Source organism: Castanea sativa, chromosome 3, assembly GCF_040712315.1.
Source record: "Castanea sativa cultivar Marrone di Chiusa Pesio chromosome 3, ASM4071231v1".
Lineage (NCBI taxonomy): Eukaryota > Viridiplantae > Streptophyta > Magnoliopsida > Fagales > Fagaceae > Castanea > Castanea sativa.
This window is the reverse complement of record NC_134015.1, coordinates 29,651,959-29,674,431: the sequence shown is the minus strand read 5'-3', so window position 1 is coordinate 29,674,431 and position 22,473 is coordinate 29,651,959. Positions and strand designations below refer to the sequence as shown.

The 22,473-nt window shown below is 34.5% G+C and overlaps 2 protein-coding genes across 2 annotated transcripts; one reads left to right on the top strand and one right to left on the bottom strand.

Moving 5' to 3' along the window:
- Positions 1–7,551: 7,551 nt before the first annotated feature.
- On the bottom strand, positions 7,552–9,208 carry LOC142629746 (stemmadenine O-acetyltransferase-like). Its single transcript, XM_075803783.1, has one exon. It carries the CDS (start codon positions 9,158–9,160, stop codon positions 7,892–7,894), a length of 1,269 nt encoding a protein of 422 aa, XP_075659898.1. The 5' UTR covers positions 9,161–9,208; the 3' UTR covers positions 7,552–7,891.
- Positions 9,209–16,453: 7,245 nt separating this feature from the next.
- Positions 16,454–17,285, top strand: LOC142628800 (L10-interacting MYB domain-containing protein-like). The gene is made up of 2 exons (XM_075802838.1): positions 16,454–16,783; positions 16,989–17,285. Exons 1-2 carry the CDS (start codon positions 16,454–16,456, stop codon positions 17,283–17,285), a joined length of 627 nt encoding a protein of 208 aa, XP_075658953.1.
- Positions 17,286–22,473: the final 5,188 nt, after the last annotated feature.

The following is a 22,473-nucleotide window of genomic DNA, read 5'->3' as shown; positions in this document are numbered from 1 at the left end:
CCAATTTTGGTGTGTGGTATAGCAATGACACAAATGATGTCTTAGCTGGGTGTTTTGATACTGACTGGATTGGAAATGCTGATGATAGAAAGAGTACTTCAAGGGGTTGTTTTTATATGGGTAATAATCTTGTCTCCTGGATGAGCAAAAAGCATAATTTCATCTCATTATCCACTACAGAGGCTGAATACATTGCCGCTGGAAGCTATTGCAAAACACTCCTCCTTGATTATGGTATTCGTCAAGAACATCTTACTATTTATTGTGACAATACCAGTGACATCAACATCTCTAAAAATCCTGTTCAACATTCTTGCCCTATCAAAACCAAATTTACATACAATTTCATGTACTAAGTTTAGCAAATAATAACTTGTGAAGTGTGTGCAACTAGTAAAAGCCTGAGATACATGTGAGGTGATGAGTAGATAGTAATCAATCATAATTTCTACATTATTCACCACATAAATTTGAAAGTGATTATCGCCTAAAGAGTTACATCATATAACTCTCACATCTCCTAGAAAACAAGCTTGCAATCATGCACTTTTTTTTTTTTATTACTTTGCCTTATCATATTTTGTTTTATCTTATATTTTTTTTGCATTTTTTTTCCAACTTTTATTTTAAAGGCAACACCTTATGATTTTTTATGTGCAAGTGCTACACTTTCTCGAGCATAAAAACTTTTTAGATGCACTAAGGTGTTCATGATTGGCTAGCAAATAGTGGTAAAATGGTTATTTATGCATTTCTCTTAGGATTTTTTAGTCCTTACAATCAAAAGCATGTGACTTCAAAATCAAGAGCATGTGATAAAAAACTATAAAAAAAACTCACACAAAATATGCACTACATAGATAAAACTAGCAAAGTGCAGAAAAATAATAGGTCAACCCCAAATACATATCCATGATGTATAATACAAAACACATCCTTCCACTTTCCTATTTTCCTTATTTTATTTTATTTTTGAAAAACGATCTAAAATATGATGCATGAATGTAATCAAGAAAGGACAAAAAATGGCCACAAAGGATTTGAGATGAAGCACAAGGATCATGTCAGAAAGACTCAATTAGATTAAGCCTTTTGCATTCAAAATTTCTTAGATGCAACTTTGGATTTGGAGTTATTATTCAGATTAGAATGATGAGCAATTTCAGCATTGGAATAAAGGTTTAAAGCCTATACCAATTCACCAATAAGTACGATAGGATCTTATGCTAGAGGCATAGGTACTTTTTGCTTAGTTGCTTGCTTAACAGCTTGCAACTTGAAACAGTTTGGGCAAGTATGCCCAGCTTTTCCACAAAAATGATAAACCCACAAAGGTCTATCATGCTTCTTACCCTTAGGTAAATTAGGAGTCTCAAGCTTAGACTCTTTAAGATCTTCCCTAATCTTCAAAAAAGCAAAAACTTCTTCTTTTGGTTTAACAACTTCTATCGTAGATGGTTCAGGAGAAGGAACAAATTTTGTGAAACGAGTTTCAGACTCAGAGATGCTATCAACAAAACCTAAACCTGATTTGTCTAAGGGAGACTTTTGAATACTTAACATGTGATCAAGTCTAGAACTAGCAGACCTATTTGTTTGTTCTCTAGCAACAGGCAATTCTAGTTCAAGGTTCTTAATCTTATCAAGCAACATACAATTTTCAGCCTTCACCTTATGTACTAGTTCATTAGCATCAAGCAAGTTCAGCAACAAGTTTTTCTTTTCTTGTTCAAGAATGGCTATCTTCTTTAGCCCTAAATCAACACTCATTGCATCCTTTGTAGCAACCTTGCATAGCTTGTTATAAGCTTCTTGCAAATCAGCACTCCTAGAGAGTTCCCCATTAGAAGGGTTCTTTTCAATCAAATCACTTTCATTAACTACATTAGTAGCTGTGAAAGCAAAAAAGTTTCCATCTTCATCACTTCCAGACTCGTGATTAGAAACTTCACCATTACTAAGGGTTACAACCATAGCTTTACCCTTTGATCTCGAGAATGATGGACATTCAGATTTCACATGACCATACCCTTGACAGCCAAAACATTTTTGACCTAAAGAATTACCAGAAGATTGACCAACTCTTTCTTTTAATTTTTCAGAATTATTGATTTTAGTTGGTTTAGTTTTCTTAGAGTTCTTAGGTTCATCATTGTTTCTACCTCTTGCACTTCTATTGTTATTCTTGAGAAAGTTTCTAAAGTTCTTGGCAAGGTATGCAATCTCTGTAGAAGAGAGTTCATTATCAAATCCATTATCATCAACATCATCAACTAACTTAAGAGCCATTGATTTGGATTTGTTAGTTTTGGGTAGGTCTAACTCATAGGACTGAAGATATCCTACAAGTTTATCAACAAGGATGGAGTCCACATCCTTACTTTCAGTAATGACGATTACTTTGGGTCTAAAGTCCTCAGTTAAAGACCTAAGAATCTTCCTAACAAATCTTAGGTTGATCATAAATTTCACTCAAATTAAATGCAGAATTAACAATATCATTTAGTTTAGCATAGAATGCATCAAAACTTTCATCCTTAGATATCCTAATGCTTTCAAACCTAGTTGTTAACTGCTGCAACTTATTTATTTTAACTACCTTTGTTCCTTCATAAACAGTTTGGAGCATTTTTCAGGTAGTATAAGCAACCTTAACATTCGAGATTCTCCTAAACTCCTCCATAGAAACAACATTAAAAATAGCATTTATGGCTTTGCTATTGAAAGCGGCTGCTTCTTTTTGAGATGTTGACCACTCACTAATAGGAGTAGTCGGTTTCTCCCATTCGTATTCAACGGAGTTCAACACTCTCTCATCTATTGATTCCAAGAAGGCTTTCATCCCAACTTTCCAATAGGCATTATTGTTCCTATCAAAGTGTGGAGGGACAACAGGAGTCAAAGATCAATTCTTAGATCAAAAGATCTAAAGCAAGAGCTAATCTGTTCTGATACCACTTGTAAAGTTTGGACCCCTTACCAGAATATGTTTAACCTAATATTATACTAAGTTGATTAACAAGATTTTTATTCATGATTAGGTAAACACCAATAATCACAAACAATAAAGTATCGAAAAATAAAGAACACAAAAATCTGATGACTCAGGAAAACCAAACTGGTAAAAAACCTGGATAGAATTTAACCTAGCTATCCTCAAGGTAAAAACAGATCCACTATGAAAGAATTGAGATTTGTACAATAAGACTTAGACTACTAATGTCCTATTACTACCTCGTGTAGAGAACTTACTACCATGACCACGTGATAGCTCTGAGTCCACGGACTACTTCTTTCCTTGATTTGCAGCAACCACAAATTCTCCTGCTTGTGACTTTGAGACACCTGTCAAAGGTTTTGGATCTTCTTGAAAGTTCTTTGTGTAGCAACTGAATTCACCATCAAGTTCTTGATGCAAATCTTGATCTTGATAGCTCTATGTGTGTATGAAGGTAAACACCTCTCAGTTCATATAAAAGATTCAACACACAACTCAACAAAGACTCTAAAAATGTGGCTAGGATTTTTCCTTTTATACTTGGAGTAAAACACTTAACCCTACACGTCATATGGGCTTGGGCTGGTTTGAAAATACTGCAGAAAATTCTTGTTCAGCGATTTTCGATTGATCAAGCCTAATTTTTTATCAATCGAGCCTTGCAGAATTTGACTAATAATTTCCTACAATTACTTGATTCCAAACGTACACTTAACCAAATTTTGAGCAAGCTTAAACCTAGACTCATTGTTTTGATCATGGTTTGCCAACATATACAAAGTGAAGTTCTAATACATTTAGTTCCTAAAGTCTTAGAACCTAACAAATATTTTGAATTGAAAAATTGACAAAGTAATTGTAGGATATTTCATTGAAGACTCCTTGCTATTTATAAGGTATTTATCTGAGGATATCATGGGGAGTTTTCCTCATACTTGATCTTCAGACCATGTTGCTCAAACAATACCTCAAGAAACCTCCGAGATGAATGAGATGAAAGATAGTTGTCAAGTAGCATTTGATATGATTTGATGGTAGTTACCACCGCACAATATGGGCAAGTACCTTCCAAAGTTTTAAGTGCTTAGGGGAGCAATAAGAGGGCATGAGTTTGAGCTATAAAGGAAACATATTAGCATGTAATTATTTATAACCATCATCAAAATGTGATTTAATGGTAGTTAAAATGCAATAAATGCGAAGGTAGTGGGTGGTTAGTACTATTGGGCAAATTTTGGTGGCATGAGCTTTATTGGATGAATGTTGAACTTACGGTTGGTCCAAGGTGCAACACATGTGTCGATTAGTTTAGCACTGGGGCTTACCCAACCAACTTGTTTAATTGGGCTATGTTGTTTCTCCTAATTTACCTTGCGCGAAGAGTGTCTGAGTCAATAATTACAGTAGGCTTTTTAGGCAAGTATTTCCTATGTCAGGTGGATGACTTTAAGTAGCTTATTAACTTGGTCTCCTACTATTGGGCTTGAAAAACCCAATTCAGTTTGCATATGGATCCTGAATATTTTGATGTCCACATGTTTCATTACGTGGATAACAATGGAAAAATTGTAATAACCTCCCTTGTGGTTTACTCGAATTATATTGACCTCCCTCCAAATTTAATTACAAAGACCTAATGGTGGAGCCACGTTGAGACAGAGGGGGCCTTCCCCTCCCCCCAAATTTTTGAAAAAAATGGTAGTATATATGTATCTGGTATGAATTATTTCAAAATTTTAAAATTTTTACTGAAGTGCATATAGCTTTGGCCCCTCTCCCAACTTGTAAACAAAGTTACAACTTTATTAACGATAATAAATTGTATGAAACAATGAATTAAATTAATTGGACATCCAAAAACTTATAATAAAAACATAATAATCTTAACAACCATCTCAAAAAAAAAAGAAATCCTCCTTCAAAAAAAAAAAACTTGAAAAAAAAAATTTAATTATGCTCCTTCCTCTTTAAAACTCAAAATAAATAAAAATCTACTCCTTCCTGTTAAAATTTTTTTTGGCTTACTTTGGAGTTAACGATGGAAGAAGGCTATGTTTTGCAACAATCTTGGTACCAAGTAACAACATTCATTCTTCAACTTCCTTCTAAGACCACCCTAGCAGATTGCATTACCAATAGATCTACATCTGAGATTCTGGGTAGATAGGATCCTTCTTCTTTTCTTTTTGATTCCCATAAGTCGTAAACTCTGCAATTTATTCTAACCGCAAGAGAGTGAGTAGATGTGTACAAATTAAAAGCCACACACTAACTCCGCACGGTAAAGACCTCCCTTATTTTGCAAAAAAAATGCACTCACCTCCCTACATCTTAACACCGTTAAATCAACTAACTAAAACTGATACATTTACATTTTTACCTTCCCTTTCCAATTGAAATTCCTATTTTACACTCACTTAAAAATTAAAAATTTCCTATTTTACCCTCCACTCAAACCTTGTTTCTAATTTCTATGTCCAAGATTTTTTTTTTTTTCCTTTTTGGATAGGTGTGTTCTATTTTATTTTTTATTCTTTTTAGCTAAATCTTTGCTGCTTTTTTCTCTCTTTTTTTAAATGTATTTTTTTTCCGCTCCTGCCTTTTTGGGTCTCTTTATTCCTTTTTTGCTGTTCCCTTACTTCCTTCTTCTATTATGTGCACCTCTTCTTTTCCATTCTTTTTTTTTTTCCTCCTGTTTTTTTGCCTATGCCCTACCCCCCTTTTTTTGCTGTTGCATTATGCAGGCTTAACAATTACGTTGCTTGCAAATAGAATTCTTCCTATCGTGGCAGAACAGTCGTTGTAAGAGTGGTAGAGATGGTGTTTTTTGTTTGCTTTTTTCTCTTGTAATTGTGAGAGTGGTAGAGAGTTCGGTGGGTTAAAGTTAAAGATTTAATTAGGATTTGAGATTTTGCTGGTTTAGGTTTCATCCAAGGAGGCTAGGGTAAAATGGGTATTTAATTTGGTCTAAAATTACTTTTTTGAATTAAGTTTTCAATTTTCATTAGTAGATTTAATGGTGTTAAGGTGCAAGGAAGGAAGGTCAGTAAGGTTTAATTTGAAAAGTAAGAAAGACGTGGTGCCGTTGAGGACATTTAAAACTCTGGCTCTAGGGCATCAATTATAAATTTATAAGTGTAATAAATCGGTTTGAATCCACTAATTTTATTGCTGGGAATAAAACAGATTCATGGGCACATCATGACAATGTATATGGTGGGACCATTTTAATATGTTCAAAGCTAGTTGCACTCATACAACCATCAGCATCGATGGCGGTTAAGCAATTAATTAGCATCAAATTTGAAGCCTAGAGTTTAGAGAAAGATATATAAGAGAATGGACAGAAAATCTTCAAACCTGGGCCAAGGATGATAAGGCAACAAGTAATGGACCAGCGACTTTTTTGGTTTTTGTTTTGTTTTTTTTCAAGGAAAGTGAAAAATGTGATATATTTTAAGATGAGTTTGGTTTACCTCAAATACTTTGTTAATTGGAGATCTCATTTTGTTTTAAAAATACACAATAGCAAGTGGCAATGGTTTTTAATATTCACATTTTATTTAATTAATGAGTGATGTGGTAGTTTTCTATTAAAACAAAAGCAAATTCTAGTTAAAAAAGTGTTGAAGGTAGGTCAAATCATTTTAAGATTATCATGCTCAAAATTTTTTTGATATATAATAAACACTAGTCACTACAGTAACATTCTCTTCAATAAAAGGGAAAAAAAAAGTGAAATTTTTTTTCCATCTTCTTCCTTTATTGTGCACTATTCATGAATATATACTATTTTCCAAAAATACTAATTGTTTTTCTATCAAAAAGTCCAAAAACACTAGTTAAATTATATAATTAAACAGTCCAAAAAGAGAAGTGGGAGTGTGGGACACGATGTGAAAAAAAAAAAAAAAAAAAAAAAAGGAAAAAGTGGGGGAAATGGGCAAAAGTTTGGGTGGGAAAAGCCAAAAATGGTGGAAACTTATAGCGACGTTTCCAAAACGTCGCTATATACTTTTTGCCCTTTTGCTTGCTCCTGAGAGTGTAAAAAAAAAAGGAAAAAAGTGTGGAAAATTGGCAAAAGTTTGCGTGGGGAAGTCAAAAATGGTACCACCGTGCACTTTTGGCATGATGATCATTCTATAAGTACTAAGTTTTTGCGGGGTGAAAGGAGAATAACCAATGTTCAAGTTTCTAAAAGGAAGTTTTACATAAACGCGCGCGCGCGCGCACACACACACACACATATATATATATATATATAGATTAGGCTAAATAAAATTTATATCTTGTAAAAAAAAAAACTATTAAACAAAAGTTCACCTAAAATACAATGGAAACCAAAAGGCAATTTGGCTACCATACTTAACAAAGTAAAAAATTCCTTGCTTGCAAAATATATATATCAAAAGCCATAAAAAGCAAAACACGTCTAATTCAATAAAATAATCTCAAATTCACAAGAATTTTTTGAATTCACAAATAGAGACATACAATCTGAGAATCCACCAAAAACTTGGGAGAAATTTCTTATAATTTATTAAACTAAAATCTAAATTGCGACTTGAAGGCCACAATACATTAAAAAAAACACACTAAGGCAACTAAAGAAAGCCCTTAAAATCCTAATTTGTGCTAATTACAAAATTAAATAGCAAAATAGTAAATTTTACTAAAAATGCAAAACTATCTTTAAGATGCATTCCAAAACAGGAAAAACTTTATATATAGTTTTTAAGATAAAAAAAAAAAGATGATTTCAAGACCTAAATAAATGAAATTGCTCGAAAAGTGATATTGTTCATCACCAAAGGTCACGAATTTGTTTCCAGAGTTGTTCTCTTCACGTCACCAAATTTCATGCAGTTCCATCACAGGAGGAAACAAGATTCTTTAACGTCTGTAGGCAAAGAGCTCCTCATCTGTTTCTAGTTTAGCCATGTCTTCCTCTTTCAAAAAAATCCATGCCTCTATTCCATCCCCTGACTTGGTGTCAAAGAAGGAAACAAGATTCTTGAACGTCAAGTTAGCCGTGGTTACCCACGCAGGCTTCCCCCACCCAAAATCAGCTTCATATAGAGGAAACCTGCATAAGCTAGTGAAGGCAAACGAAAACACCTCTCCTTTCTTGATTCCTGCGGCGCGCTCTTTAATATACTTCAAGTGCGCATCATCCTGTTGGAGATTTTTCACAAACTCCACGTCCACTTTCTTTATAGCATCTCTCATTGGTTTGATAATGCCATAAAATCCATCCTCAGTGTCCCTGGATGGTACCGAAAAAGCAATTCGACTAAAATTTCCAAAGTAATCGTCAGGAATAGGTGGATCCATCCTCGTTCTTAGGTTCACAGCATGAACCATAGCGTAAATCTTATCTGGGTCTTCTTTTGGTTGAGTTGCAGCCATGAACCGGCTCCATATGAAAGCCGATAAGGCCTCAACACGACTCGGGCGTGGGTATTCAATGTTCTTGTCTTCAGTACTGTATTTTTCTCTAATGGAAGCTATAGCAGACGCCTCGAAGACAAACCTCTTTGTCACAATTTTTTCCTTTACCATCCCAGTAGTTGGATCAAAGCCAGATAAAGCTTTTGGTGGGAAAAGCTTGGCGGAATGGAATTGAGGGCTCACTATGTTGCTATCACCACGAGCAATAGCAGTCCAACTTTTGAGAAACATGACGAATGATAAGGCATCTGAAACCTTATGAGACATTACCACACCTATCACAAGGCCACCACAGTCAAAGAAGGTACCTTGGACTGCTATAGGTAATTCATTGGGATGGTCCAATTCATATGGGAGGAATTTGTTGAGCTCAGCAGGGTTGGGATTCTCAAGAAATTCAGAGAGCTTGCACTTAGCCTCAGCTTCCATGTAGTGAACACCCTCGTCGTTGCAATCGATATAAAGATTGCCTTTAACCCGTCCTGCTAGAGGGTAGAATAGTGTTAAAGCTTCGGATAAGGATTTCTTAATCTTGTCACATAGCTGTACCTTGCTAAAATTGGCACCTTCAACTTTTGGGTAGAAGAGAACTAGAGGCATGTAAACTGGAGGTTGAATTTGATCGAGGAAGGAGAGCTGTTGGTAGGGGAGATTGTTAGGGGTCGGAGATGAGGGTTTGATGGTCTCCTTGGAGATAACTTCAACCTCCATTGTTACGTAGAACTAATGGTCCAAGCAACCTAACGAGGTTTGAGTGTTTGACTAATAGGCAGTGATGAAAATGGTTGCCACAATGCCAGTAGGGTTATATAGAGGTGCCTATAAGAGGTAGACTCAAAGAATCCAAGAATCTTATGGTGAATAAGATAATTGTTGACAAGTTGTCATGGTGGATAATGGTGTCAAGGTTATACATACGTAAAAGTGAGTTCATACTAATTATAATTTATCATTTTAACAGTGAATTAATTAGCTTCACTGATTATAAGTTATTTCAATTAGCTTCACTAACTAAATTTTTTATTAGATAAAAAACTTGAGTTTGAATTTGCCGAATAATCGTTATAAAACAGATGTCATACGGATAAAATCTTATCCCATCTAAAAGATTAACGCTTTAACCATTTATGAAAAGAATTGGGAGAAGAAATATATCCTTATTAGCGTGGCTCTTCTAAAATAGAGTCGGTTTATTCATTGATCTGAAGGGAGTTGATGCAGACAGAGCCTACTTTATGGTTCTTTGACATTGTTAATGAATTGATTGGCTGTCTATTATTTATACTTGTTAGGACATATGTGAAATTTGTTATGAACATATGCCATTTAAAATTAGTTAATCCTTTGACAAAACACATTTTACTTGTATTTGGGTAGATCTAGAATGATTTAAGTCTTCAAGCAACAATGTGTTCAAGTCAAGAGTTAAAGTCATGCAAATCTGTTCAAAAAACAAGTAAAGAAGTGCTGTACTTTAAAGCTCGATATATAGCTCGACAGATTGTATCTATTGAGATTTAAAAGGAGCTTTTTGATGTGTTAAAATGACATATTTTTACAACACCTGATGTTGATCTCTAAGAGGAATCCCATAATGGCAATTCCTTATTAATGATAAAAGAAATATGCAATAATAAATAAAAAAAAAATATATATATATATATATATATATATATATATATATATTTAAGGTTGCTCTTTAAAAATCAAAAATAAAAACTCATTTTTCCCAATTGCCAAGGGGCCTCGATAAGTCAAAATAGCATTGGGGCTGAAGCCTTAAGAGATTAAATTTTATAAGAATGTGGTGTAAAAACGAAGTTTTACCCCTCAAATCCCAACATGTCACTTCATCATATTACATGTATTAAAAAATAAGCACAACTACACTCATTCAATTCTAATACACATTTGAAAAATCTAACTTAATTGTGAGTTTAATGAGATGTTATTATGTGTGGTAAGATCTATTGAGTTTTAAATTAAAAACTGATGTGGCAATTTCTTTTTGGATGGTGTAAAATATGAGTTTTACACCCCATCCTTATTGAATTCGAACTCAACCCTTAAATCAGCTATGGATCACAAATACCTTATTACAACCTACTTCACTAAAACGGGTGATACAAAATTATAAAAAAAAATAACCAAATACAAACAAACAAACAAACAAAAAAAATTTTAAGTTACGTTTATTTGGATCTAATAGATGAGAAATACCACCCAATAAGAATCATAGATGCGATATTGCAAATTGCATCCAATAGCAATAAAAACGGCTTGATTATTTGAATAATTGATCGTAGATGTATTGAGTTAGATGCTTCATTACATTTCTTGAAATCTTCCACATCACAACTCCTTTAATAAGAATGGAAACTGCTTGCAAAAGGTTATAGCAATACATTAAACATATATTATCAACAAATGGGAGTAGAAAATGATAAATTCAAATGATTCGCTTATCATAGAATATAGTGAATTGATTGTAGGAATACTCAACAATCATACACCATAACAATTGTAAGCTAAAAATTTGTCGTTGTAAAAGTAGAAAAGAAAAAGAAATGTAGGCACATTAAAAGTAATAGTTGTTACAAAATTAGCCCCCAAAAAAGAAACAATATCTACTACCAATTACTCAAATAAACAAAAAAAAATCATATATAATGCCCAAATTTAAAAAGTAAAAATTAAAAATTTACCAAATGTTGTTTCAGTAATTTGACAGAGGTGAAAGGGTGATATGGGGTAACCCTCAGATCTCTCCCTCTCTCTTTTGGTCTTTTCTTTTTGGAGTGAAAATAGCAATAACTTTCATTACATAGGAATATGGTTGAAGCTTAATCAAGGAATATGGTTGAAGCTATTCCATCCACACCTAAAAAGTGTCCACATGGCAAGCATATTAATTGAGCTAGTAAGTGAGCCATGGACTTACATGGGACAAAGCAAAAGTACACGTCTACACCCATCAAAATTCTTGGTGTAACGTCTAACATCATGTAAAATTACTAAAATATGACCAATATAAATTTTCATCATATATGAATGTTGGAGTAGTTCAAGACATATATGGAATGGACAAAACCCCCTTTGAACGTGGACAATGCCATTATACATGAAGAGTATCTTGTGGGACTTTATTACAGAAACGATCCTATAAAATACCTCGTCACAACAGTGTTATCTTTGTGGGGAGTGAATCAGTATTTGCTTGCCACAAAAATTTAAAAATTAGATCCAGACTCTTCAATTTTTGTGCCCAATAATTCACTTGCCATAAAAGTTTAAAAATTAGATAGGGCACATGGTGCAAAATTGAACTTCAGTTAAAATTCAATTTAGAATCTAATTAAATTTAGACCCTTTGATTTTTTCACCTAATAATTCACTTAACATAAAAATTAAAAAATTAGATCAGACACATGGCGCAAAATTAGACATTATTTAGAATCTAATTGGATCTAAACTCTTTGGTTTTTGCACCCAATAATTTACTTACCACAAAATTTAAAAAGTTAGATGGGGCACATGGCACAAAATTAGACTTCAATTTAGAATTTAATTGTACTTTCTCTCAATTTCATCTATTATTATATATATAAATTTGTTGCATTTCGATTAATTTAATGTTTTAGGTTTGATGCTCTATCATGTATGGTATCGATCTGTTGGGTTTTGTTTTTGAGATTCTAGTCAGAATTTTAAATTCTGTTTTTATGACAATTTCATTTTATCTATTAGTACGTAGAAATATTTTTATTGTTTAATTTTCAGATTTATGTCAATGTTTTAAATTCTATTTTGATGACAGTTTCATTTTATATTTTGAAACCAAATTCATAAAAAAATGATTACAATATTTCCACAAATATATAAATTTATATTTTGATTGTTTAATTAACATAAAATAAAATAAAAAATGGTATGTGGTCAACTAAAATTGTAAGAATTATAGAATAAAATTTGTAATAGGTAAGACCACAACAAATTTATGGATTATAAGATTTATGAATTTGGTTACACTATTCACATAAACAAAATTCTTACAAAATGCTTACAATATAACCTGACCATCAACGACATAATAAATAAAATTTTAAATTTTTTAAAAAAAGGTAGACACAAGATTTGTATAATAAGATTTATAACAACTATAACTTTACTCTTAGTTGACAATTCGTCAATAAATCTTGCACAAACATGCATGTATAACATCATCTAGAATTTTTTTTTTCTTTTCTTCTCTCTCTCTCTCTGTCTCTCTCTCTCTCATTTAATTCGCTATAGTCATGCAATTTGTTGCGAAGAAAATTCAAAGAGTCTAGTTATTTATTTTGGTCCAGATAACATTCGTTTTCATCATAGCCTCTTTACACGCAAACCAGTATTGATTTTGAAAGGATTTAATTTCTATAAATATTTCTTTCATTCTTAAATTTCTTACGTAGCAAAAGAAAATTGGAATTGGAGATCAATTATACATTATTAACTTCATCACACGCGCTTCGCGCGGGCTTTTTTTTTTGTCAGTGGTCCTATTTTGTAGAAAAAAAAAACTGTGTTTTTTTATTTTATATACATAATTTTTATTTTGAAAATTTAATTTACTAGTGAATAAATCAATTTGAAAATTAAAAGGAGAGTAGTCCTATTTTTTAGGCAATGTTTTAGTGAGAGTTAGAATTACATTTTTATCAAATTGTCCTTTAATTTTGTCTCTGCTTAAACATAAAGGTATAAGGACATTTTTTAATAAAAAAAAAGAGGACTCCACGTTTTTGAACTAAATGTGGATTTTACACGAAATCCACATTCATTTTGAAACATTTCCATGTTGCTCCTATCTCGAAGAAACGTTGTCCACATGCACGATTTGATAGTATACGCCAGCGCTGACGACATGGCGCTTGGAAAGCTAAGGCTGCGTTTGTTTCGACGGTAAACGCTTTTAGGAAATTGTTTTACGCATTTGCGGGTGTTTGGCAATACCTGAAATTTTGGTCAAACGGAAAATTAGCAACATTTGACTGTAAAATACTGCCTCCCACCCGGAAAATATTTTCCATTTGTATTTTACCTTCAGGCTGCGTTTGTTTCGACGGTAAACGCTTTCAGGAAATTGTTTTACGCGTTTGCGGGTGTTTGACAACACCTGAAATTTTGGTCAAAGGGAAAATTAGCAACATTTGACTGTAAAATACTGCCTCCCACCCAAAAAATATTTTCCATTTGTATTTTACCTTCAATTGGTTTCAGTCCTCATTTTCCCTCTCGGCTTCTCGCATTGTTAGTCACTCCAGTCAAGCTCCACTCCCTGCCTCAAGCCAGTCCGAGCTTCACCCACCATCCGACGAGCGCCGCCACTCTCCCACGGTGAGTTTCCTCCACCGTTTCTCGCATTCTCCTTCACACACCAAACAACCCACACCTCCGGCCCACTCGACGAAACCTCACCCACACACCTCCGATCCCCACACACCTCCGACCCACTGGACAAACCCACACCCACACACCTCCGACCCACTTTACACAGCCCGATCCACCCACCTCCGACCCACTCTACAAAACCTCACCCACAACCTCCGACCCACTCTACAACCTCTGACCCACTTTACACAGCCCGATCCACCCACCTCCGACCCACAACCTCCGACCCACTCTACAAAACCTCACCACAACCTCCGACCCACTCTACAACCTCCAACCCACTCTACACAGCCCGAACCACCCACCTCCGACACACTCTACACAGCCCGAACCACCCACCTCCGACCCACTCCACCTTCGACCCACTCCATAAAGCCCGATCCACCCACCTCCGACCCACACACCTCCAACCCATTCTACAAAACCCAATCCACCTACCTCCGACCCACACACCTCCGACCCACCCCTCTACAAAACCCGATCCAAACCTCCGACCCACCCTCTACAAATGGTACTCTGGGTTGAACCGATATGGCTTATATATATATATAATTATTTAATTAAATACCTATTTAATTATTTATTTACTTTTTTAAAATTATGTAGTTATTTATTTAATTATTGATTTTAGAAATTCAATTTTGCTGCTCTTACAATTATACAGAAATATAAATGCAATGTGATTTGTTGGTGTTAAAGCTCTTGGTGTTTTTGTTGATGGGTATTCTACTGTTTAGCTAGAAAATGTTTAGATTATTATTTAAAGGGGAATTAAACATTTTATGGCTGCTCATAATGGTTTTGATCTCACTTGTTCAAAAAAAAAAAAAAATACTATAGATTGCTTGAATTTGGATTGTTTTACTGTTGTGGCTGTTTTTATATACTATGTACTCAATATCATGCTTGTTTGCATACCTCTTAGACCACAATGTTTGTGATGTTTTAGATGAAGAAAAAAACCAAAGCAACAGTTCTTGCCTCAGTTGCATCTGTCCTTCTTGTGGGGGTTGCGTTGGTAAGGAAATTGCAACGTAGACGACTGCCTAGGGCGCCTTATGTTAATCATGCAGCCGAAAGAGAGCATTACATAAATAGTATTCTGCATGGAAGTGAGAGACTTTGTGTTAGTCAAATTAGGATGAAACCTATAGCTTTCCACCACTTATGTCACATCCTCACTGAGGGGGAGCACATACGCCCTACTACGCACATGTCCGTTACGGAGCAAGTGCTAATTTTTTTGCACATTATTGGTCATAATGTGAGGTTTCGTGTAATTGGTAGTCGGTTCCATAGATCAACTGAAACTGTCCATAGATACTTCAACGTCGTCCTTAGGGGGGTCCTGAAATTATATAGAGCTCTAATAAGACTGCCTAGCGAAGATACACCCCCAAAGATAAGGGATAGCAGAAGGTTCTACCCCTATTTCAAGGTAAATATTAAGACTTGTGTATATGTGTAAATTGTGAAAGTTTGTGTAATTCTAAATCATTATGTTTGTCAAAAATTAGGATTGTATTGGAGCGATAGATTGTACACATGTTCGTGCATCTGTGCCACCTGAGATACAAGGAAGGTTTCGTGGTTGCAAAGGTGGAACCACACAAAATGTGTTAGCTGCCATTAGTTTTGACTTGAAGTTCACTTATGTATTGGCTGGATGGGAAGGCAATGCACATGATTCACGTGTGTTAAATGATGCATTTGCTAGGCCAAGGGGATTTTCAATTCCCTCAGGTATTATAGGATTACTTCACCTTTTGAGTTTATTAGTTTAATAAATTTTGTGCATTTTTCGAAGCATAGTAGTGATTTGGTTTTATTTTTGAACATATGTAGGTAAGTATTATCTTGGTGATGCTGGGTATGGTAATAAAAATGGAATTCTGTCACCCTATCGGAGTGTGCGATATCACTTGAAAGAGTTTAGTGATAGTCCTCCTGAGAATGAACAAGAATTGTTCAACCTCCGACACTCTTCCTTGAGAACTACCATTGAGCGAGGGTTTGGAGTGTTGAAGAAACGTTTTCGAGTGTTGAATGCAGAACCATTTTGGTCTTTTGAAACACAAGTGAAAGTAGTGTTAGCATGTTGTGTGATTCATAATCACATTATGGGGGTTGATCCTGGCCGACTATATTATGGAAGCCGCAATGAACCAAGTAGAGGGTAGTGGCTCCCAACAAGAAACACAAATCACGTCGGGATTCCGTTGAAGACAAGAGAGTGTGGAATGCTAAGAGAGATGAGATATGCAAAGCTATGCGTGGTCTCGATTATACTGTGAGTGGAGAGTAGAACTTTATTTAGATTTATATGATTGTCATATGTACTGTATTCTTGTTTTATATATGCTTAATCTATTTACTGTAGACTTCTGGTGGTGTAAGGATCATTATTTTCAACAATACATTGTTATTTCCAGTAGTTGTTTCGTTCTGTTGTGCACATCTATAATCGTGGTTGTATGTGTGTTTGATTTGTTGTTCATATGCACAGTAATTTGTGAATGCTACTTGGATTGTTTAAATGCTAGTCTCACTATGCAATTATCATATGTAGTAATGTCGAAAGGGAAAGAAAAGGTGGGTAGTAAGCAATTCCGATGGTTGCCACCAATGCACACGACAATGCTAACTATACTTGCCGAAGAGGCCACGAAGGGCAACAAGCCCTCGAACACTTTTAAGCCCGGTTCCTTCGCTACTGTCGCCAAGGCAATAACTGAACAGTTTGGGGTCGAGTGCCACCCCTCGTATGTTGAGAATCGAATGCGTACTTTGAGGACAATGTGGACTACCATTCAAACTCTTCAAAAGAAGAGTGGGTTTGGTTGGGATGATAGCTTAAAAATGATTACGTGCGATGCAAAGACGTACCAAGAGGAAGTTATGGTATGGCTTTCAACTATATTTGTGCATTATATTTTCTATTGTTCTTATCCCATAAATCATGGATTATGTCTCTTGTGGTAATAATAGCTTATACTTGTTTATCATTCACATAAATCATCTAATGACATCAATATTGAATTGAATATTGAATTTATGAGTGAAGTGATCATTGCATTGTTATTGTATGTTCCTGTCTCCCTTACAGGCACATCGTAAGCATGCTGATTTTTTGAACAAGAAGATAGAGATGTGTGATGAGTTGGCCATTCTAGTGGGTAAGGATTTGGCCACAGGAAGCTTTGCTAAGTCATATGTTGATATTGACACAGAGCATGACAATGTAGAGAGCACTGAGATGGTGGCTGATAATGGGGAGGAGGGTGTGGTGGATAAGGGGAAGAATGTGGTAGAATCGTCCACCACTGGGTCCACACTTTCAAAGTCCCGCAAAAGAGGCCGTGCACCTCCCTCTGATGATAGCGCTCTCGATCGATTTGTCTGATCGCTTAAGGAAATTGTGGCCTTGAAAGAAATCAGTCGGGGGCCTGTTGATTTTAATAGTCTTTACTCTGAGGTGATGGCTATGGCGGCGGATAGGTATAGTGAAGATATGCTCGCAACTGCCTTTGACCATCTGTGTGAAAATTAGAAGGTAGCTAGGGGATTTCTGGCCAAGAATGCTAAGCTAAGGAAGCTTTGGATGGATAGTTATTTGTTCACTCGACCCTGACTTGTCTGTTTAGTGCTGATTGTGATGGTAGGGATTGTGTGTGATGTAGTACTAGTATGATCCTAACATTGTATGATATATGTGACAATTGTATTATCGGTAAGCAGCCTATGTATGTATTTGTAACCTGTAGGATGTGAACTCTTTTGTATTATTGGGACGATACAATTGCCCAAGTTATGTGTGGTGACTTTAAGCATGTAGGGCACATGTGTATCGTTCGCATACCACGTGTAGGTATCAATTTTGCATACCATGGACTTGTAATGGTGAAAGTACATTATGTGCGTTTTGATATAAATATTACCACGTGATATTCGGATGCTCTTTGTTGATGTTGAAGTCGATGATTATTTTTGTGATGCTTTTTGTAACTATTGAAGTGGATGATTATTTTTGTGCTATTACAGGTTCATCTAGGTACGTGTGTTTTTATTTGTAAATGCATTTCATATTTTCCGTAAAATGTGTGAACAAACCAAACATGGGAAAATGAATACAGTAAAACGAATTCCAGAAAATGCCAAACAGTGGAATTTGTTTGCTGCCCTTATTTTCCATGGTGCAACCAAACAGCATGAGTACATTTTCTTTACGGGAAAATATTTTTCCCGGAAATGATTTTCCGTCCGGAATTGATTTACCGTCGAACCAAACGCAGCCTAAGAAGAGCACTTTTTTTTTTTTTTTTTAAATGTTTGGAGTTGGTTGGTGGGTTTAACCAACAACATTGGGACAAGGATTTAAGATGAGGGAGTTGGCTAAAAAAATACCACAACTTTTTTTCCCCTCAGGAAAGCCCAATTAAAAAGGACAGATAAATCAGTTTTAATTAGCTCAATTCATAAAATATTGTGTCCTTAAATAAGAAATTTGGGTTCAAACTCCATATGTATTTGAGATTCAAAAAAAAAAAAAAACCAAATAAAATACAAGCAAAACAAAAAAAAAACAAAAAACAAAAAAACAAAAACAAAGAGATAAAAGGAACAAAGAAACTGGTTTACATAGCCCCTCTTACTTAGATCATCCCTGATGAGGCTCAAAATACGAATAGGGGCCTCAAAGGCAAAATTGGCAACTTCCACTACCAAGAATTTAGCTTCCCTAGCTAGATAATGGGCAACTCCATTCCGTTCTTCTTTAGTCCAACAGAACTTAAAATAGCTCTCCATCATATGAGAACAACAACTTACTTCATGTATCAAGGACTGATGTAGGACACAATTTACTGTTTAATTTTTGTAATTTATTATTTTTGGTATTTTTTATGTAAAAACGTTATTTTAGGTTTAGGTGATTTAATTCCTTGTTTTTAGGTGCATTTAATGCTTTTTAGGTCAAAATTGATTCTAGATATGGTAAGGTATCAATTAGAAGTTATTTTAGAATATATTTTCTTGTCTGTCAAGTTTTATGGAGCCCTTAAATAGGCCCTTAAGTCTGTAAACGTTTTTCATATAATATTATTGAATAAAAATCAGAAAATGTGAGGCTTTGCTCTTCTTTTGGTTCTTCAAGAACTGTGAACTTATTAGGGATTCTTCCTTGTGGCGTTCAAACTTTATACCTTTGGTTCGTGATTCTTTATAATCATTGGGTCAAGGTCAACTTATACCTTTGGTTCACGTTTCGATTATAAACATTAGGTCAGGGTTTCTATCAAAAATCTGAATTTTAGCTTTCTTGGGCAAGTATTCCAATATTTTTGTTGGGTCTTAAAGCGTGTCAATTGAGGTTCACATCATTTGGTATCAGAGCACAGGTTCTAAAATCAGTTTTCTATCCTTTTATCTTTTGTTTCCTGTTATCATCCAAAAAAAAAAGTGAAAAAAAAGAGATGGTAATTATTGAGAACATTGTGGAAGATTCAATTGAAGTCAAATATGAGGATGATTTCACAACTCACAATCCTCAAGTCTCAGTTGATTTGTTGAAGATGACTATACAATATGTTGATTTTCTTGGAGTAGAAAATTTTAATTTTATTATCAACCCTTTGTTGATTGATGTTGCAAATAAATTGAAAGTAGATGAGAAGAAATTTTCTGCTACACTTTATGAAGGATTCAAATTTCACAACCGGATCAAGTCATTAAAGCATTCGAAGTATTTGTTTATTTGGAGCAGAAGATTTCAGATTTCAAAGATGAACTCGAGGACGAGTTTGTTTCAAGTGGAGGGGTCTGATGTAGGACACAATTTACTGTTTAATTATTGTAATTTATATTTTTGGTATTTTTATGTAAAAACGTTATTTTATGTTTAGGTGATTTAATTCCTTGTTTTTAGGTGCATTTAATGCAATTTAGGTCAAATTTGATTTTAGATATGGTAAGGTATCAATTAGGAGTTATTTTAGAATATATTTTCTTGTCTGTCAAGTTTTATGGAGCCCTTAAATAGGCCCTTAAGTCTGTAAACGTTTTTCATATAATATTATTGAATAAAAATTAGAAAAGGTGAGGCTTTGCTCTTCTTTTGGTTCTTCAAGAACTATGAACTTATCAGGGATTCTTCCTTGTGGCGTTCAAACTTTATACCTTTGGTTCGTGATTCTTTATAATTATTGGGTCAAGGTCAACTTATACCTTTGGTTCGCGTTTCGATTATAAACGTTGGGTCAGGGTTTCTATCAAAAATCTGAATTTTAGCTTTCTTGGGCAAGTATTCCAATATTTTTGTTGGGTCTCAAAGCGTGTCGATTAAGGTTCGCACCAAGGACCAACTGTTGTTAGGCACTCAAGTCCGCCCCACCTATGAGAAAGCCTTTACTTTCATGTCCCACGGCCTAATTCTATATATCAATGAACCCCCTAATGAGCTATGCTAATTATGCAATTAATCAAGAGACGAGTTATCACAGACGAAACCGAAAAACTCGGCGAAAAACCTCTCTACGACCCTTCAAGTCGAAATTGATCCACTAGAAAATAAAGTTGGAGTACACGAATAACAAAAAACCCTACAAGCCTAGTCTACCCCATGTACTTGAGCCCTCCAAGCTCCTGCTACCAACTGACTTCTCGAAGTCTTGTCTTCTTTAGCTTTCCGGATCTCGCAATTCAGCCTGATTGCATCCGCCAATGAATGACTCATTTTAATACTTCCCAATATCACCAAAATCTCACTTTATACGCAGGATGAGTGTGGTATGTGTTTGGGCTAGCAACCTCTCAAAGATATGAAGATGGAGAGGTAGGAGTTGAGGAAAAATACAAAGAAATGTGTAGATGATTGTGGATATAACAATCTCTAACTCTCAAGTGTATTTTCTAGGGTTTTCTTTCTGAAAAACACTCCTTCCAATTTGTGGGTAATGAGGGTATATATAATGTGAGTAAAGATATAGTAAAGCAAAACATAACTTTTTGTCAAACTGAAAGTTTTACGGGTCCTTTGTGGGTTGGCCTTTCCCGCGAGTCACTCATGAAAACATATAGCCTAGCACGACCCTTCATCTTCCGATCATATGCTCTACACGTGGCTCTTTTCGCAGTGTAGACACTTGATTTTGCACCTATGATTTAATCAAGGGAGATTACTAGAGTGACCATTTATGTACCCAAAAATCATGATTGCATTATATGCATTAATTTGTTCATTGCATATCATAAAAATGATCTTGAGGTTTTAACAGTTGCGACAGTTTGTCCGGTTTCCAAATCGGACTGTCGGATTGAAAGATATCGCATGATCAATTTTGCACGGTCTATCACATGTGATTAATTGAAATTAATTTTGATTGGTTAATGATTAAAATTAATTAAATAAATTTATCTGATTGGTGGAGTATTTTTCTTAAAGTGAGATTTGTTGCATGGGATTAAAACAAATAAGCTGATAATATTTAAAGACTGTGGATAATTACGCTTTTGGGATAATTATATTCAAAATAATTATTTTAAAAGTCATAATTATCACTTCGGAATGAGGTTTATCATGAAAATAACTCTGAAATTCATCCAAATAAAGTCTTAGAGTTGGAAAACACTTCAAAAACGTGCTAATCAAGTAGCATATTTCAGATTCATATTCTGAGGCACTTTTGGCATAGTAGAACTCAAAATTTGGACTAGACTATTTCTGGACAGGTTGTAGAGAATCGAATTTATCTTCAGATATCAAAATTTCAGCTTAATCCTATTTTTGAGCAAAGAGATATGATCAAAATACGAAACTAGTTCTGATCTGAAAAATTAGAATACTCTTATCCAAATCTCATTTTTTTTAGGATTTTCCCCCATACGTTTTTTGCTGATTTTTTTCAGCATTCCAATCTCTATAAATAGGGGATGCCTCTCGAAATTTAGGGGATTCTTTTTATGCTCAAGGAGGGACCCCTCTTGACACTTTTCACCCTCTAGAGAGACTGCTCATATTTGCTAATCCCCTCTTTGAAATTAGGGTTTTTAGGTTTCAAAGATAATTGAATAAATTGTTTTGAACCATAAAACATCATCTCAAGAACAAGAAGTGCTTCATGCAAGAGGTTGTTTTCAATCACCATTTTCCTTTTCTTTATGTTTTTCTCTTTTATGATGATGCATGTTTTTCTTTATCCATAACATGAATTGTTAATCATTGTTTTGTTTAAAGCATGATCTTGATTTTCTATATAATTGTTGTGATCTTTTTCTTAATTTCAATAATCTACATATGACCGATATTTTTTCTTAAAATAAAAATAGATCTGCATCTTTCTTAGATGTAGATCTGAAATTTTCCTTAATTAAAAATAGATCCGCATCTTTCTTAGATGTAGATCTGAATTTTTTCTTAATTAAAAACAGATCTGCATCTTTCTTAAATGTAAATCTAAATTTTTCCTTAATAAAAAACGGATCTGCATCATTCCTAGATGTAGATTTGATTTTTTTTTCAAACAAAAAATGGATCTACATCTTCATTAGATGCGGATCTGAATTTTTCTCAAATCAAAAGCTGATTTGTATCTTTC

Excerpts from the sequence above, each read along its gene's own strand:
- LOC142629746 (XM_075803783.1), bottom strand. The coding sequence starts at position 9,160 with ATGGAGGTTGAAGTTATCTCCAAGGAGACCATCAAACCCTCATCTCCG.
- LOC142628800 (XM_075802838.1), top strand. The coding sequence starts at position 16,454 with ATGTCGAAAGGGAAAGAAAAGGTGGGTAGTAAGCAATTCCGATGGTTG. Across the intron at positions 16,784-16,988 it reads CGTACCAAGAGGAAGTTATG|GCACATCGTAAGCATGCTGA; the intron begins GTATGGCTTTCA and ends TCTCCCTTACAG.